A 16,953-nucleotide genomic window follows, 5' to 3' on the forward strand; every position below is an offset into this window, starting at 1 on the left:
GACTCTTTCTCGATGATCATAGTCATCCTCACTCTCGGAGGAGGGCTGATGTGACTTTGGCTGCTCACCTTTGCGAAAAGTGCTCTTTAACTTCATAGTCCGACTGTGCCCTGGCTCCGGCGAATGTCCATAGTTAATATCCTTTGATGAAGAAGGGCAGGTGGTGCACAGGCATGTGGGGGCTGGGGGGCAACCGATCTTGGGGGTGCTGTGGATGTAACCCCCCTGGTCCGAGGAAAAGGGGTTTGAATGCGGCGTTGCAATAGCAGCAGGTTTTGGAATAAAGTCACTTTGTCTGTTGGCCGCACCACATTGAAAACGGTAGCTGTCCTCTTCGGAATTAATGAAGGGGTTCCGGCTCGAGAACTTGGGTTGAATGAGCTCACATGGCGCCGCCGCATACTTCATTCTAACACTGCATGAAAAGTCGGATTTTCGTCCCTGTAAACGCCCGAAAATCTCCCTAATTTTCGGGAGTTAACGACAATTTACAGGCTGCGAACGCCGCGTTCGTCTGTGCCGAAAATTGTCGGAAACGAACCACAGCGAAGGCTCTAATTAGCATATGAATAGCAGCGAAACCGCGCCTGGCCAGAGATGGCTTGAATATCCTCACTCAGGATTGGATGAAACCACTAGTTTTAAACAAGTATAATCGCTCGTGATTGGTTGGCAGATCTGGTCATTATAAATGTAAAGCCAACCCACGTTGGCAGATCTGTCACTATTGGTCAACCTGATGAGTCATTATAAATGTAAACCCCACCCCCGTTGGCAGATGTGTTACTATTGGTCACACTGGGTCTTTTAAACAAGAATAATCACTAGTGATTGGTTAGCAGATCTATCACTATATATATATATATATACATATATATATATATACACATATATATATATATATACACACATATATATATATATATACATATATGTTTATATATATATATATGTGTATATATATATATATATATACACACATATATTTATTTTTATTTATTTATATATTTATAAATATAAATATGAATGAATTTATTGAGGAAAGGAAAAATTGCCAGGAGGAAGTATTCAAAGAAAGAGCTTTATTGACAACACAACACACAACTGTACAAATTTGCCCACACAACAAACTGAACTGAAATGAACTGGCGACATTCTGTCCGAATTTGGTCAATTTTACAGCCGCCTGCGGTGCGTGGCCCTGTACTTGGGAGTCTTCTCTAATCGCGACTGTAGAGTCGCACAGAGCTCGGTGAGCTCCTGGCTACGAGAGGATGGAGGTCGCACAATCCATCCAGACACCCCGCCAACGACGCCGTCCTCCTCATCAGACATCATGTCTGTGGTGGCGCACTTCCAACGGTCCACCTCATCGCCAGCAAGCACACTCCGTCTCGCTTCCAGCAGCTGTAAAACAATCAATAAAGACAATCAGTACTGCGCGATGCACTGCGCATGGACACAACACATCTATTAATGCACCTGAAAAATAGGTTTAGGTAGGTTTGGTCACATTGACCAAAAACGGATCTAATAAATCTAATAAGTCTTACCCTCTTTCTCCTGGAACGACTCCGAGCTGACCTCTTCACAGCTTCCGCCTGCGATGCGAGATCAGGCTGTGTGTGTCTGAAGCTCCTGCGTACCGTTTCATAGTATGTCTTACAGGCAGCTGGAAAACAATTAAATGAGTGGTATGAATAAGAAAACTTAAGTCACAGTAAAATTAAAACAAGGAAGAAGAAAACAGTAAAAGTTACTTACACACAATGGCGTCACTATCAGCGTCATAGAAATCCGGACTTGCGGACAAAGCTCCGAGCAAGTAAGAGGTCACAGCTTCGTTATGAGGCGAGGTTCGTCTGTGAAAACAAAATGAACAGTTAAGATCGGTATCTACTGTTAACGTATCTATTTCCTTATACAGCAGAATGAAAGCATATTCTTTAAATCGTACCCTTGCTCCGGTTCGTAGCGCCTACAATTCGTCTCCGAGTTGTGAAGACGGCGTACTGCTTCCTGTAAAAGACCAACAACATACACTTAACAAAGCAACTTAACGTTACACTGGTTCCTCTCTCTTGTTCTTTTACAAGGCTACTATGCTACTTTTAGCTTGGACTATTAGCTTTTAAGCTACTTTTAGCTTGGGCTTGCTTTGCTAATTTTAGCTTAGCTAGCAGTCACCGAACATATTCTTACCGCAATCATCCTGAGAGTCTCCAGCAGTCCTGGATATAAGAATTATAACATTTAAACCACATTTTCTTAAGTGAAGCTTCTCAGAGCAGCATCCCTCCTGCCGGTGAACGTGAACGTCTCCTCATCGTTCCCCCCACTGAATGAGGCGCTCGGTGTATGCATCCGTCCCTTTAACGGACAACGGTGCACAGCGTTATTAATCACCGTTAGTAAATATATAACCACGGTTTAACATAAGCACTATATTATTAGTTAACGTCGGTAAAAACGGCACATTTTCCGCTTCGCTTGCGCTCGCTAACACCTATGGTAAATTACCGTCAGTAGGCTAGCCGGCTAGCAGGACGTTCGATTCGTAACGTTAACGTACAATGCCAACAACAATAAAGTAACGTTCATTATCAATACGATTTAAAAGTCAGCTGGAAACATAAAAGTCATGTTACAGTATACTTACATGTGTACGCGGTTTGTGTCGGGCTGTCGCCAGACTCACCGCCGTCGTCCGCCATTATCCAAAACTTGTAGATTTAGCAAGGTCCGCTGTACTCAGAAATTCTTGCCAATGCAGTATACATCCGCGCATTTCTCGCGTGCACAAATTCACAACGCACTACGTACTCAAATTTACGTCACAATTAAGTACGAGTAGGACGTTAGTATGGAATTTCGAACACAGCCGAGATCTATGATCTATGAACCCATCCTTGACCCTCTAGCAGAACTATGACCAGCCATTATAAAGCAGTTTATAGTTGTTAATGTTGTGTCAAAAGGTACTGCATTTAAACATGTTATTGCGCAAGTTTCCTGGCTTCATCCCCATCCGGACAGACATTTTTATGGAAAGCCAATAGAAGTTTGGAGCTTGCAGGGAACAGACACGTCATACCCAGCATCATTTCTGCCTGTTGAGCGCATTGCTGGGAGATGTGTGGTTAACACATCCACTGTGCATTTAAGCAAGACCAAAGAAAGGGTCACTGTAGTCATGCCACTATGCACAGTGGTTGAGCTCTAGGAGACTGTGATGTTGTTTGCATGAATGTACATTTTACCTTTGTGGCAAAGCCTGAGGCAAAGTAATTCCATCCAAAAATCATAGCAATGCCACCACCCCTTCCAGTAGCCCTAGGCGTGCTAATAAATGAACAGTTCATTGGACAGAGTTCACCAAACACTAATGACTCACCCACTCCAGCGCCTATCCACATCTCGGTTAAAATAAAAAACAGTACATCCAGGTGTCGTTGAATGAAGAAGTCTTTCAGAATGAACGTTTTAGATGACACAGACCTTGCGTGTTCGGGTGATAGTGGCCGTCGGGCATATTCCAATGGGCGAAATGTTCAGGAAGTTCACTCCGCCGCCTCGGACCCGCAGTCGGAGAAGCCGGGCTGCCGGTTCTCGGAGTCCAGAAGGGAGAGATGAGGAGATGACTTTGCACTGCCTCCCAGTAAAATCCAGAATAGAATTTAAATCCTTCTCACAAGCAGTGAGGGCAAGTTACATGCATTATGTATAAATTGTTACTGCCATTTCAAAGTACTTTGTTACATTATGATATAACTGTATTTGAAATGTAAGGCATTACACTACTATTGCATTACTTTTAAGTTACTCTCACCAAAATAACTGGAAATATGGATTTGGCATTCTAAATGTAGCTTATTACGCTCAATTAGATCATTACACATCCAGTGGAAGGTGATGTGGTATCTGGTTGAGCTAGGATTAACACCTGTTAAGCCCTAGCCATGTTTTCAGGGGGGAAAAACGCCTAAGACATATCCAAAGTAAATGAAGAATTGCTCCACAATAATAAGGTTCATATGCATGTTCTTGGTGTCTAAGGAGGGTTAGGACCTCAGATAATGTATTTAATCAAATCAGAGAAATGTGAAATTTCTATCCTCACCTATTGTTTTCCCCTATTTGACAGAGGATAACACCATGCTAACAATGATTCCAGGCACAAAGATGCCATTGATCATCTTCAGCAACTCCTTGACTACAAATCTATCAAATTTGATAGAATTTGAGCAAGGGGCAAAGCCTCCATGAAGGTTTTAGTAAGGACAGCACCAGGCGGAAACTCAATTTGGCAGAATGGGTTACTTTCCACTTCCAAATGGAAATACAGCCATGTCCACTACAGGAGTCTATTGTCATCTACTGGAGCTTTTGGATATGAAATCTAACCTGCTTCATTAACTTCTATAAAATGAATAAAAAACAAAATGTATCATTTCGTCTCCAAATGGAGTAGTTTTACCAACAAATAAGTATTGAACAAATGCCAATTTGCAATAAAAAAATTAATTAAAACCATATGAAGATGGCCCCACCGCCGATGGATTTATGATGATATAAATCATTTAGTTTTTGTTCCACGCGCTAAATGAGCCCCAAAAAGTCCAAACCCATTTCTAAACATTAATATTTGCACTAAAATACACATTCGGTCTTGTTTTATGAACATTAGGGTCTTAACTTTGAGCAACAGTTGAAAACAAACACCATTGTCCCATTTTTTGTTTTTAAAGCAAATTACTATGGCTGTAGTTTGTTCGGCCCTTCGACGGGCCGATCTTCACGGGTTAAAAACGGCGAAATAGTATATTATGTCTGGCTATATTCAGTGAATCCAGCTTAGTGAAATCCACGAGCACCTCTGGATGATGTCATGAACCCAGACAGGACAGGTGTGATTTCAGCCGTGATGGAGGAAACCTGGTTGGTGTCTACATGGAGGAACTTCTCCTCTCTGGCGCGTTTAGTGCAAATAACACAAAAGTCCGGGGGGCAGAGTTTGACCTGGGAATGCAAACAGGCTACACACCCTGCTTCTTCTTATAATTATTATTATAATTATTCTTTGAAAGTTGTTCCTCTTCCATCTGATGAGGGAAATGTATGTCAGTTCATGTTTAAATGTACATTATGTTTGCTGTTACGGTGTCAATAGGCTATTTCCTGAAAACTAACTGCTCTTTCTTTTCCTTTTGTTTATGTCCTTTTCTGCCATGCCTCTCCTGTCCCACTGCTCCCCAACAATGTCAGCAGACCCAGTAAAATGACTTCATGACTAAAACCTCTAAAAGTCTGACTTCACTGGGCGTTGATGGTGTTGTGTCAGGAAATAGTCTGGATGCAAAAGCTTTTGGTACAAGTTGATTTATCCCTCAACCCATGTTCAGAATTCTCCAGTCAGAGCTGAACCTTCCACATTATCCATTAACATGGCCTTGTTGCTTCAGTCATCTGTGTTTCGTACACATGACTGACAAAAATGTGAAATAAAAGCTGCTCCTTGAACTCAAGCAATGCTGCGTTCATCTATTCATCATCTATATATTACTAGACGGCTTTGTACCCTGTGATGTTGAATGTCACGTGACCTACAATAAACACCTTCAGTAATTGTCTCTGCAAGCAGAACGTTCAAGCTTTGACACTAGACAGAACTGTAAATCCTGATCCTGTATCTGTGTTTTTTCCTGAGAAAAACACATCCTTTAACTTGTAAGTTACACCTTTTTTTTAATTTCATTCAAATATTTTTTTTTGCTTTTGCTTTGTGTCATTGTCAGTTGGACAAAATTAAATAATTGAATTGATTTTTTAATTACTTATTTATTTTTAGTCTTTATTTTAAGAATAATCTGATAGTGATGAAAGGGTATACATAGAGTTTAGGATTATATTTACATTTACATTTAGGTCATTTAGCAGACGCTTTTGTCCAAAGCGACTTACAAGAAGTACATTTGTCAAAAGAAGGAAACAAAGAAACCACAACGTATCATTGCCGATAAAGTAAGATCTAAAAATAGAACAAGTGTTAGGTCCTCATCCGAGTAAAGTAGTACTTCAAGAGCAACAGTGCTACGATCAGAGTGCTATAGGTAAGGGGGGTGTTAGTGGGTCATGCAATGTAGAGTCGAGGTGGAGTCTGAACAGGTGAGTCTTGAGCCTTTTTCGGAAAATGGCAAATGACTCAGCTGTCCTGACATTAGTCGGGAGTTCGTTCCACCACTGAGGACCAGAACAGAGAAGAGTCTGGACTTTGCTGAGCGACATTTGTTTGATTTCAGCGATGGTGGTACCAGCCGGCCAGCTGAAGTAGAGGAGCGAAGTGCTTGCTTCGGGGCATGAGGTTTGACCAGTGTTTGAAGGTAGATGGGTGCCGTTCCATTGATGGCCCTGAAGGCCAGTGTCATCATCTTGAATTGGATGCGTGCTGCAACAGGGAGCCAGTGGAGGTCACGGAGGAGGGGGGTCACATGGGAGAATTTGGGTAGATTGAAGATAAGGCGTGCTGCAGCGTTCTGGATACGCTGCAGTGGTTTAATCGCAGAGGCCGGGAGTCCGGCCAGGAGAGAGTTGCAGTAGTCAAGGCGGGAGATGACCAGTGCTTGGACCAAGAGTTGCGTTGCATCCTTTGTGAGGAAGGTCCGAATCCTGCGGATATTGTAGAGGGCAAATCTGCAGGATCGGGCCACAGCAGTGATGTTGCGGGTGCAGGATAGTTGGTCATCGAGGATTACACCCAGGTTCCTCGCAGTTGACGACGGCAATACTGTGATGCCCTCGACAGTGACCGACAGGTCCATGCGAGGGCAGTCTTTCCCTGGCATGAAGAGGAGTTCGGTTTTATAGCATCATAGTCTGTAGAAAGAATCTACTTTAGAAAGAAGCATTTCTGTAAAACCTATTTGTCTTTTTGCTTCTTTTTTTTCTACAGACACTATCTTCATTTTGCTGGAATAAATACAGAATAAAAACATACAAAATACAGTTATTTGGGTAAAGTTCATATTGATGTTCATATTGATGTCTTCAGATTTCACTGTGACCTTTAAAACCAGTCTTGGTTTATTCTACTGTATACTTTATGACAGAAACATTACTGAGCAGAATCCCACTCTGATTGAACCAATCTACAGGACAGTAACTGGTGTAATTAAAGTCCATTCTTTAGACCTCTAATGGAGAGAGGAATTAGATACGCTATCACTTTAAGACACATTTACATCATCAGGTTCTAAGCATGCAGCTTTAATGTGTCTAAAAGTTAACATGACAGTAACTCTTGTTCAACACAAGAGAATGGAAGAAGACCATGTGTGTTGCTTTTAACTTGTTACTAGTTTGACTTCTTCACTGGTTGTAGTTCTAATACGGTACTACAAAGATGCTTCTCCTGGGGGCTAAGCCCCCCCTGTCTATAAATCCTAGTGACATCCCTGTTTAAAACTAAATATTTGTACAGGTAAGGAGTTTCGATAAAGCGATTTCAATAAATTCATAATTTAATGCAACGCAGCTAAAATGTAAGCCTGACATGAGCACTCTCAGGTCAGACACTGAAAGGAGTGAAGGTGGAGGAAATGAGGTACGCTGATGACTAGTATATCCTCACTAATCTGATTTGTTCAGTGTGGTTGACTCTCGAGCCGCTGTGGGAAAGTATTTCTGTAAGACCTGAGGAGCCACACAGTCCCTCATTAAATTAGCTTGTGTGTGATTTCACACATACCACGCGTCCAGGTCTGAAAGTCTAGCTTCATCTGGGACTCAGTCATTTCTCCTCAGTCATGCACAGGCTTACGACAACTTACGAGACATTACCTTTGATAAAGGTGAGTGGAATGCAGAGATTGTAGACCATTAAGTGAAATAATGTGATGTTTGTTCCAAATGTATTTTTTCTTTGTTTTTTTTAGAAGAAAATGTAACATCTTTAGATCGGGGACTCCTGAGCTACTTGTACATGATGATGCTGCCACTCAACCTGTAACCTGTTTATCTCTGGTAGGGTTCTCTTTCCTCTCATTGTGTCCGTGGAAAAAGGAGGTCGAGACTGTGGAGCTCCATTGTCAAGATGGTCCCTCACATGGCGCTGTGCAAATTCTGTAAGTATTACATTACCCATTCAATATAGTTTCTATTTCAGATATGAGCAATTCTGAAATGTATCATGTCATAGTAAAATATCCATCATGGAGGGGAGGACTACTTGTGAAAATATGATTACGATGATCTGGGAAACTGGAAGATGATCACGGAGGATTTTTCTGCATTTGCCTCCTGATGATGCACACACACACACACACATGTATTATCTCCCTGTGTCAGTTCCTCTGGTTCTCGTCGGGGTTGTGGTGTTTGCTGTCAGTGGGATCTTTGGAGACCCTCTGTATGAGTGCCTCCAAGACTCTGACTACAGTGAGCTGCTAGAGATTGTGGATAAAGGGCTTCCAGCCACGAAAACTCCTCGTCACGTAGCCATCATCGGTGGGGGCATCGCTGGACTCACTGCCGCGAAGCTTCTTGAAGATGCTGGACATAAGGTAAAGTCATTTATAGAGACTTGAGAGCATAAACACAGGGTGGATATTGATGATACATGCTGTACTTATGAAAGTGTGTTTAATATGAGGATTATGTGGACAACAAGGTGACCATAATAGAAGCCAGTAACCGCATCGGAGGACGTGTGGAGACCTTCAGGAACGACAGAGAGGGCTGGTACGCAGAGGTCGGTGCCATGAGGATCCCCAGCTTTCATAAGTGAGTCCAGTCATAACTCGTCTGTCTCTTTTAGAAGTCAACAGGATTTTGTATGGAGCACTTAACTAACATTGCAAAAAACAAAAACAAAAACTCCAAGCTCCAATCATTGTTTCTTCCTAACAGTAATGATGTGAGCTAGGAGCAACCAATTTCAGACAATAACATCATGACATCATCAATCACTCAGAAACTTAGTGTGGAGCGACACTTCTGTTACTACGTATCGCCCTACATTGTAAGACTAAGGTCTCATTTTTTTTCTTTATTGGTGAAAAAATAAGTTTACAAAAAGACAAAGGAGAATTGTGTGGTGTCAAGACATTTAGAACATTATGACAGGAAGACAGGTGAAGTACACTACTATCAAAACAAGACAGAAAATATAAAATAATAACAATAAATAATAATGATAAAAAATAATATATATGAAAAATAATGAAAAAGTGACTATGATAATAATAGCAAAAACATTATTAACAACAATCAGATCAAGTAATAGATAGTAGTGATCATAATAATAATAGATATATATTTATATATACATATAAAAAACACTATTAATGACAACATAAAAATGTAAATAATTTTTAATAATATGTGTGTGCATATGTGATATAATCCATATCAATATTAGTAGACAGGCAGGCAGAAAAGGATTAAAAAATGAATAAATACATAAAGGATGAACAAGGAGTCAGGGAGGGCGACGTTGATATGAGTTGAGATAATGAGAAGATGTGATCTGTGCTCATCATGTGGTTTTTAGATGAGTTTGGAACCAGCCAGAGTCGTGGTGCCTTCAGGGTGATCGTCTGTGTCAGTGATGTGTAAAAGTGTCCCGCTGTACAGCCAGTCAGACATCAACATTGAGACCCACACAGGACGCCATTTGGTTTCCTGCTGTATCTGGGATCACAGCCGTGATGGAGGAAACCTGGTTGGTGTCTGTGTGGAGGGAAGCCCCGCCTCCTCTCTGGGGCGTCAGGCGGAGTAACACCGATAAACACTAATGCTCCCGCAGTCAAGTGACGCAAGGCAAACATTTGCTAACCATTTGGTGTGGTTCATCATACCAATGTAGAGGGTGGAACTATGTCAAATCTTAAATACATATTTATTTCATATTATCTTATTCCACAGAATTTTGCTTTCCTTTGCCTCCAAATTCCAAATTTCCCTAAACCACTTCATCCAAGATGACACCAACACCTACTATTTGGTGAATGGGGTGCTGCAGAAAACCAGCGCTGTGGAAAAGAACCCCGGTGTGCTCAACTACAGCTTGAATGAAGAAGAGAGGGGGAAGTCAGCTGCTCAGCTCTTCAGTCAGACACTCTGGAAGGTTTGGACACGTTCCACCCCTCGATGTTGTTGTTATTTTACACGTCGGTATTTTGTAGTATTGTAACGTGTGTGCAGGTGAAGGATGACCTCAAGGCAATGGGCTGCAGCGCCATGATGGATAAATATGATTCCTACACGGTGAAGGTAAAGGTTGATTTTATTTTGACGTTGTCATGCAGGTCATACTTTGAATTTGAATACGTTTCACAGTTTGCATTTGATGGCCGACAGGAATATCTGGTGAAGGTGGGCAACCTGAGTCGTGGTGCCCTGCGGATGATCGGGGACATCCTGAATGAAAACAGCCTCTTCTATACGTCGCTGACGGAGACGCTGTACGTCCAGGCAGACATCAGTGACAGCATTGAGTAAGAAAAATGTATTTTACCATTCGATTATGTGTCTGGTACCTCCGGTTCTGAACAGTGAAGCCAACCCTGAAGGTCCTAAAACCTGCATTATCTCTACTGGCCACCAGGGGGCGACTCCTCTCTAGTTGTATAGAAGTCTATTAGAAAATGGTCCTACTTCTCTCTTGATGTATTATCTTAGTAAACATTGTAAACATGAGTTTATGGTCTCAATCTCTAGTTTCAAGTCTTCTTCAATCCAGCATGATGTTCATTTAGTGCATTATGGTCCATTTAGAGTCCAACAGACCAGAAAGCAGGGGATGCTTGAGGGGCGGGCTACCTGCTGATTGACAGGTCGCTACCACACTACCAATGCAGTTAGCTACTAAGACGACTTTGACACTTGGCTATGAAGTTGAACCTTGAATTATGAAGCTAACTTTGTGAGAAGCTTCACACCAGAATCCAGATGGATCTGATTGTGTTGCCGCTCTGCCGCTTGTGTTCATCAGATCCACCCGTCGCTCCTCCACAGTCCAAATATGGTCATTTCCTTTACTGGTTGGAAGTGGTGACAGCCAAAATCCATGATGGCAACGGCCAAAATGCCAAACTTAGCAAACAGCTGACAACCAATAAAGCTGCATTAGCATTGATAACCAGCCTGCTGTGGCTGGAAATGAGGTCAAAACACACGTTTCCTGGTGGAGCTTTAATGGTGTATCCTTTTCCCCAGGTACTTTGAAGTGACCGGTGGCTTTGATCACCTCCCGAGGGCTTTCTACAACGCGTTAAATGCCACCACCCACCTCAACTCCAAGGTCAAGCTGATCAATCAAACAGGCGGTAGCAATGTGACAGTAACATACCAGGACGGGCGTCGCTCAGGCTCCCTGACCAACCTCACGGTGGACTACGCCCTAGTTACGGCCACAGCCAAGGCCACCGTCTTCATGGACTTCCAGCCCCCCCTCTCCGGGGACAAGATGGAAGCCCTGCGATCAGTTCATTACGCCAGTTCCACCAAGGTGATCCTCAGCTTCACGGATCGTTTCTGGGAGAAAGAGGGCATCAGAGGAGGGAAAAGCATCACCGACCGGCCTTCTCGCTTCATCTACTACCCCAGCCACGGTTTCCCCGGAACAGCTGCAGGGCCCCTCCTGGCCTCGTACACCTGCTCCGACGACTCCACCCTCTTCCAAGGGATGAGCGAGGAGGAGCTGATTGCCGTGGTCCTGGAGGACTTGGTGAAGATCCACGGAGAGGGCGTCAGGGCTCTGTGTACAGGGGGGCTGGTGAAGAAGTGGGGCTTGGATCCTTACAGTCTGGGAGCCTTCGCCCAGTTCACACCCTACCAGCAGGGACACTATGCCAGGGAACTGTTCCAGAGGGAGGGACGGGTGCACTTTGCAGGAGAACACACAGCCATGCCACATGGGTGGGTCGAGACCGCCATGAAGTCTGCACTCAGGGCAGCGAAACATATCAACGAACTCACAGTCTAGTTCTATGAGGAGCGAATATGTTGCTTACATTTGTTCCTTCAGTGTCTTTGAGCACCTAAAATGCACTATAAGTCATATGAATTATTATTATTATGATCAGTCTCATAGGATTTGTCTGATATATATTTGTATGATATTAGAAGTATATCTGGTGAAAACTGTTGTAACTTGTTAATTCCTTCTGATATCAGTATTTCTTTGTGTTTTGTACGTATTTATTGATTTAGGTATATTCCAAGTATATCTATATACACATCCAAGTGATGAATCTGATTAGATTAGCACAAATACAAATGTAATAATATCCCCACAGTGGTGATTTCAGGGCATTGCTCTCAGATGTGATGTGTGTTTCAGAGGCTACTCCATGATTTTAACATTGAATTAAAGCTGTGCGTCAATAAACAATTATATTCAACATTCATACATCTGCAGGTGTATGCAAAATGCTTGTTTTGTCCAAAAACACCCAAATACTCAGCATCCTGACATTTAAGACCAAGAAAAGCAGCTTCGGATCAAAACCCAGTTTATTGCCAAGTAAGTTTTGACTTCCAAGGATTTGTGTTGGTGTTGGGTTGCTTCACCTGTCGGCCCTGGTCGTTGGCGGCGGCTATATATGAAAAACTAACCAAAAATCTAAAACACAACTCCGCCCGGCACTGAGTCATCTTTCCCAGAATGAGGGAAAATTACTTCCATAAAATGCTTCTTTATAAAAGGAAAATGCACATATAACTGTACACATTATAGTTATAAATATAACTGTACATATTATAGTTAGGTGTACAGTTATATTATATAATATATATATAATATAATAGTTATATTTATATAACTGTACTGCACCTAATAGGTGTACAGGACCTGGTCCTCGGCGGCAGCAGCATAACAGACGGTGATGGAGTGATGCTAAGCTTTTTTGTCATGAATTCCTGCTGCTCACATGGTTTCATTTAAAAAGCTGTCCGAGTCCCCAAGAGGTCGAATCATCCAACATTTACAAAAACACGATGAAGTGAAATACTAGAGGAAACGTCGTGTAGCAGGACTTTCCTCAGGTGTATCATGTGAGCCTTTGGAGGTTACACTTTCTTTCGATTGCTAAACCACATGTGCAAAACTAACACAGTCTGCATCACCAACACTCACCTGAGCTAAACCTCACATCAGCTGCTAAACTCACTCCAAACAACACGACTCTGCACACACACGTCTCAAAACAGACTCAGTGCAGCCAAACACTTTCAACAATCGTCATGGAGATGACACACACTGTCACTCAGAACACACTGAGAGTAAAAAATGTCATCAAGCACCAACACACAAGTTAGACTCGTTTCATCTTTACGGTTTGAATCATTTGAGTACTTTACACATATCAATACTGTCTTTAAAGAAAAGAGTGAAATTCTTTCACGTGAACATTTTTATGTATATATATATAGATGTTTTTAGGTAAACAAGAAGTAATGTAAATAATATACATATATTGTCTGTAGTCATTTACTATTATTGTCAACAATAGCATTGTCCTGCTCATTTGAATATATCCTTCCTCTTCCTCCTTTTGGGGGCAGCTTTTGGGTCCAATTGTAAAAACTGTTATTATATATCTGTGTAAATATTCTATAATTGCAATACAGAATCAGTTCCTGTTTTTATTTACTGTAAGGATGCAACTCTCACCTTCATCCCTCTCTCTTCTCCCTCCACCGACCTGTCTTTCTCTATATCTCCATGTGTTCACTATCAAGTCTAAAACCAGACACCTGCTGAGGATTTGAGCTGAAGATCATCAGTGTTTGACGGGTTGCTGAAATCATCCTGTGTTGAATGTGAGGTTTACAGTTTAGACAGCGGTGTGTTTAACATATGAACAAAGTGCTGTAAATCCACAGTGTTGTGCAGGTTGTGGTTTAAGTCAGGAGAGAAGTGTGGAGAGTTTATAAAACTGTGTTCCAACAATGAAACAGGAACTAGAGTTTGGTCCACATGACCTGCCGCTGTGCAGACTGTTGAGTTTTACACATGTAGCTGCAGCTGTGTCTGCTGTCGTTTAACAATTGAAAAAACATCAGAACCACTAGAGTGGTGCCAGACTTACTGATACATCAGTGCTAAACAATGCAGAATGACTGCTTTTGATTTTGATCCTCTAAGTACAATTTGCTGATAATACACAGCGTGGCAAACCGTTTGCTCACTTTCCTGGTTTCGGCTTGGCGAGCTGGTTTTTGGCTCGATTGTGTGACATGTAAGAGGACTTCATGTCGCCTGCCGGCCCATCGCTGTCTAGACGAGAGCTTCGCCAATTATGGGATGCATTCATTCATCCAAATAATAGAGCAGTGATCGTTGAAGACACATCTGACAGAGATCTGCACCAGACATGCACACGTCTACATAGTCTCGACTATTCTGGTGATTCATGAGATTATCCTGATAATAATCCTGTGCTTAGAAAATATACTTGAAATATGCTTAGAAAATATACTTGTCTTTGCATTTAGTTCGGAAACAAATATTTGTATTGTGTCACATTAAAGACATCTTTATTTATTCATAAACAATCAATCTTAATTATAAGGTGTCTGCATAAAAACTATAAATACATTGAATTTTTCTATCCTGTATTTTTTCAAAGACACACACACACACACGTACGTACGTACGTGAAGAATCACAGACACGATGGTGAACATGAGAATATTGCGTCACTTTACTATCGTCACATGACATGACTTCTCCGTCCATACTGGTGGGACATGCCGCCGTTTGCAGCTACATCCATGCAGAACTCGTTTCGGACTCGCGTCCTCTTCACTCCTCCATCAACATGTTAGGAATACAAAACCATTTATTAATGTCCGTTATAATTAATGAGCGCCCTTCTGCACCATCTGGGTGAAGCGGTTGGTGATGGTCAGGGTGGTGTCGATGAATCGCTCCACACAGCTCACTAGGCATGTCTCGGTCCGGTAGTCCAGCTTGGAGCCTGGGCTGTCCACACACTTGTCCCAGCAGACGTCAGTGAAAGTGTGCACCTGGAATGAAGAGAACAAACGGGATCAGGGCTCCAGAAACCATTTCGGTCCCACGTGAGACCAAACATCTAACCGTCTAGCTGCTCTTCTTCGCTGAATGATGGTGGGAAACAGAAATCAGGCTATAAGCCTACATATGAACCTGTAGCTATCCTGCTCCCCCTACAGCGACTAGAATGAGACCATAAACTCATGTTTACAATGTTTACTGAGATAATAAATCAAGAGAGAAGAAGGACCATTTTCTCTGAGACTTCTATACAAGCAGAGAGGAGTAGCCCCCTGGTGGCCAGCAGAGAGAATGCAGCGTAAAGGACCTTCAGCTATGTTGTCTCCTGCGAGCGACGTTATACAAGAGCTGGCACGTCAAGTAGTCCACAAAAGTCACAATGGGGCTCGTTCATGATGAACTGCGTCTCGGCTGGAAAGTAGACGAGAGCAGGTGGAGCAGCAGGAGGCGGAGCCTAAAAGCTGCGGTCCAGTTGGACAGTTTCCATCGGCCAAGAAGATTTGACAGGAAGTCATAGAAAAAGTTACATCCTGCTAGACGCGATCTGTAGGTTATTTGTAGTTTGTGACCACATTTACATTTATCTATATTTGTTCATAAATATCTGTGGAAATCAGAATACTTTATTAATCCATGGGGAAAATGTACATCTGGGTTTTTTTTTATGTCTGCCTCTTAAAGCACACAGTAGGGTAATTGCTCGTTTTGATAAGGGCTATAGAAATAACTTCTTTTATTGCCGTTATTATGATTATTATCAACCACGAGATGTGTTTGTTAACAGATTTAACTTTTATTGCACAACATGAGACTAACAATTAGACTCACACAGGAAATTTGCTTTTTCTACTAAACGTGCTGTTTGTTGTCAAATGCCAATCAGCTTTTAGATGAGGCGTTTCCCATCATGCCCCGGGGCGCAGTCGGTTGAGAGCAACTGCGGCGCCTGGCTCTTAAAACTGCGGCCGCCTTGATCTCGTGAGACTATCGTTGCTCACGTGTGAATGGCGTCAGAGCAAGTAGGACACGAAACTAACTGGCATGGCGATCGCCAGTGACCGATTCTGCGCAGGCCTGGCTCATCTGGACCTAATGTCATTAAACAGGCTGTGAGCCATCAGCTCCACAATAAAGGCTTTCGCTACAACTACATGAAGAAGTATTCCTGTCTTATATTAATATGTTAATATATTAGTTTGACAACTAGCGTTGTCTTGTATCAGAAAACAAGATAAGCTCAATTCTAAGTTGCTCCAGGGACGTTTCGCTGGCTCCTTCCCTGCATGCGGCCTCATCGTCCGAGCAATGCTACACAAGTTAGCGTGTTAGCATCGACACATACACACACACCTGTGCCTGGAACTGCGCTTTCTGTTGCTCTATCGCAATCATCCGCTGGAGCTCCGTCGCCTCCGCTTTCTCCGACGCACTGAACTGGTCAAACCCGTCCATGGCGTCGTTGAATGTGCTCAAGGAGTCCGGTTCCGAGTCCGCCGGCACTGGTCGCAGAGACGAGCTGCTGACCTTCGGTTCACACCGCTGAGACACAAACCATCAGACGGGCTACGCGTGTCCACGGCCCCGCCCCATATCGTTTGTACATCGAAGGGGCTGAATGTGACGTAGGACGTGACGCTAACAAAGATTGTATTTCCTGTTTAACAGGAGCTTCCTCCAAAAAGAGATAGTCGACTCAAGTCTGAAGTGATTTTATTTTATTTGATCTTTTTTGTTCATGAAATACCTCTGCACTGGGTTCGCTGCACTGCACACAAGGAGCTGCTTCAAAAGAAAGAGTTGACCCAAAATATTAAGAGGCATAACTAGAGACACTACCATGGTGTTATGGTGTTATATACCACTGTATAAAAAACACTGGTTAAGTATTTATATTTCACTACTTACTTACTCAT

General features: G+C 42.5%; 2 protein-coding genes across 2 annotated transcripts; one reads left to right on the forward strand and one right to left on the reverse strand.

The window, feature by feature from the left end:
* Positions 1-7,802: 7,802 nt before the first annotated feature.
* On the forward strand, positions 7,803-11,983 carry il4i1 (interleukin 4 induced 1; the record flags this gene model as incomplete). Its single annotated transcript, XM_084019454.1, has 8 exons — positions 7,803-7,847; positions 8,024-8,120; positions 8,344-8,558; positions 8,666-8,778; positions 9,922-10,123; positions 10,201-10,269; positions 10,357-10,493; positions 11,215-11,983. The coding sequence occupies 8 exons, from the start codon at positions 7,803-7,805 to the stop codon at positions 11,981-11,983; spliced, it is 1,647 nt and encodes a 548-aa protein (XP_083875580.1).
* A 2,648-nt stretch (positions 11,984-14,631) lies between these two features.
* timm8b (translocase of inner mitochondrial membrane 8 homolog B (yeast)) lies at positions 14,632-16,599 on the reverse strand. Its single transcript, XM_084020010.1, has 2 exons — positions 16,391-16,599; positions 14,632-15,030 (listed from the first exon to the last, which is right to left on the reverse strand). Exons 1-2 carry the CDS (start codon positions 16,490-16,492, stop codon positions 14,863-14,865), a joined length of 270 nt encoding a protein of 89 aa, XP_083876136.1. The 5' UTR covers positions 16,493-16,599; the 3' UTR covers positions 14,632-14,862.
* Between the last annotated feature and the right edge of the window lie 354 nt (positions 16,600-16,953).

The sequence above is a fragment of the Eutrigla gurnardus genome (genome assembly GCF_963514095.1).
Source record: "Eutrigla gurnardus genome assembly, chromosome: 10".
NCBI classification, from domain to species: domain Eukaryota; kingdom Metazoa; phylum Chordata; class Actinopteri; order Perciformes; family Triglidae; genus Eutrigla; species Eutrigla gurnardus.

Bases quoted from the DNA above. Each gene is read 5' to 3' on its own strand.
- timm8b (XM_084020010.1), bottom strand. From the start codon at position 16,492: ATGGACGGGTTTGACCAGTTCAGTGCGTCGGAGAAAGCGGAGGCGACG. The intron at 15,031-16,390 runs GTGTGTGTGTAT...TCTTCATTCCAG, and splicing joins AAGCGCAGTTCCAGGCACAG to GTGCACACTTTCACTGACGT.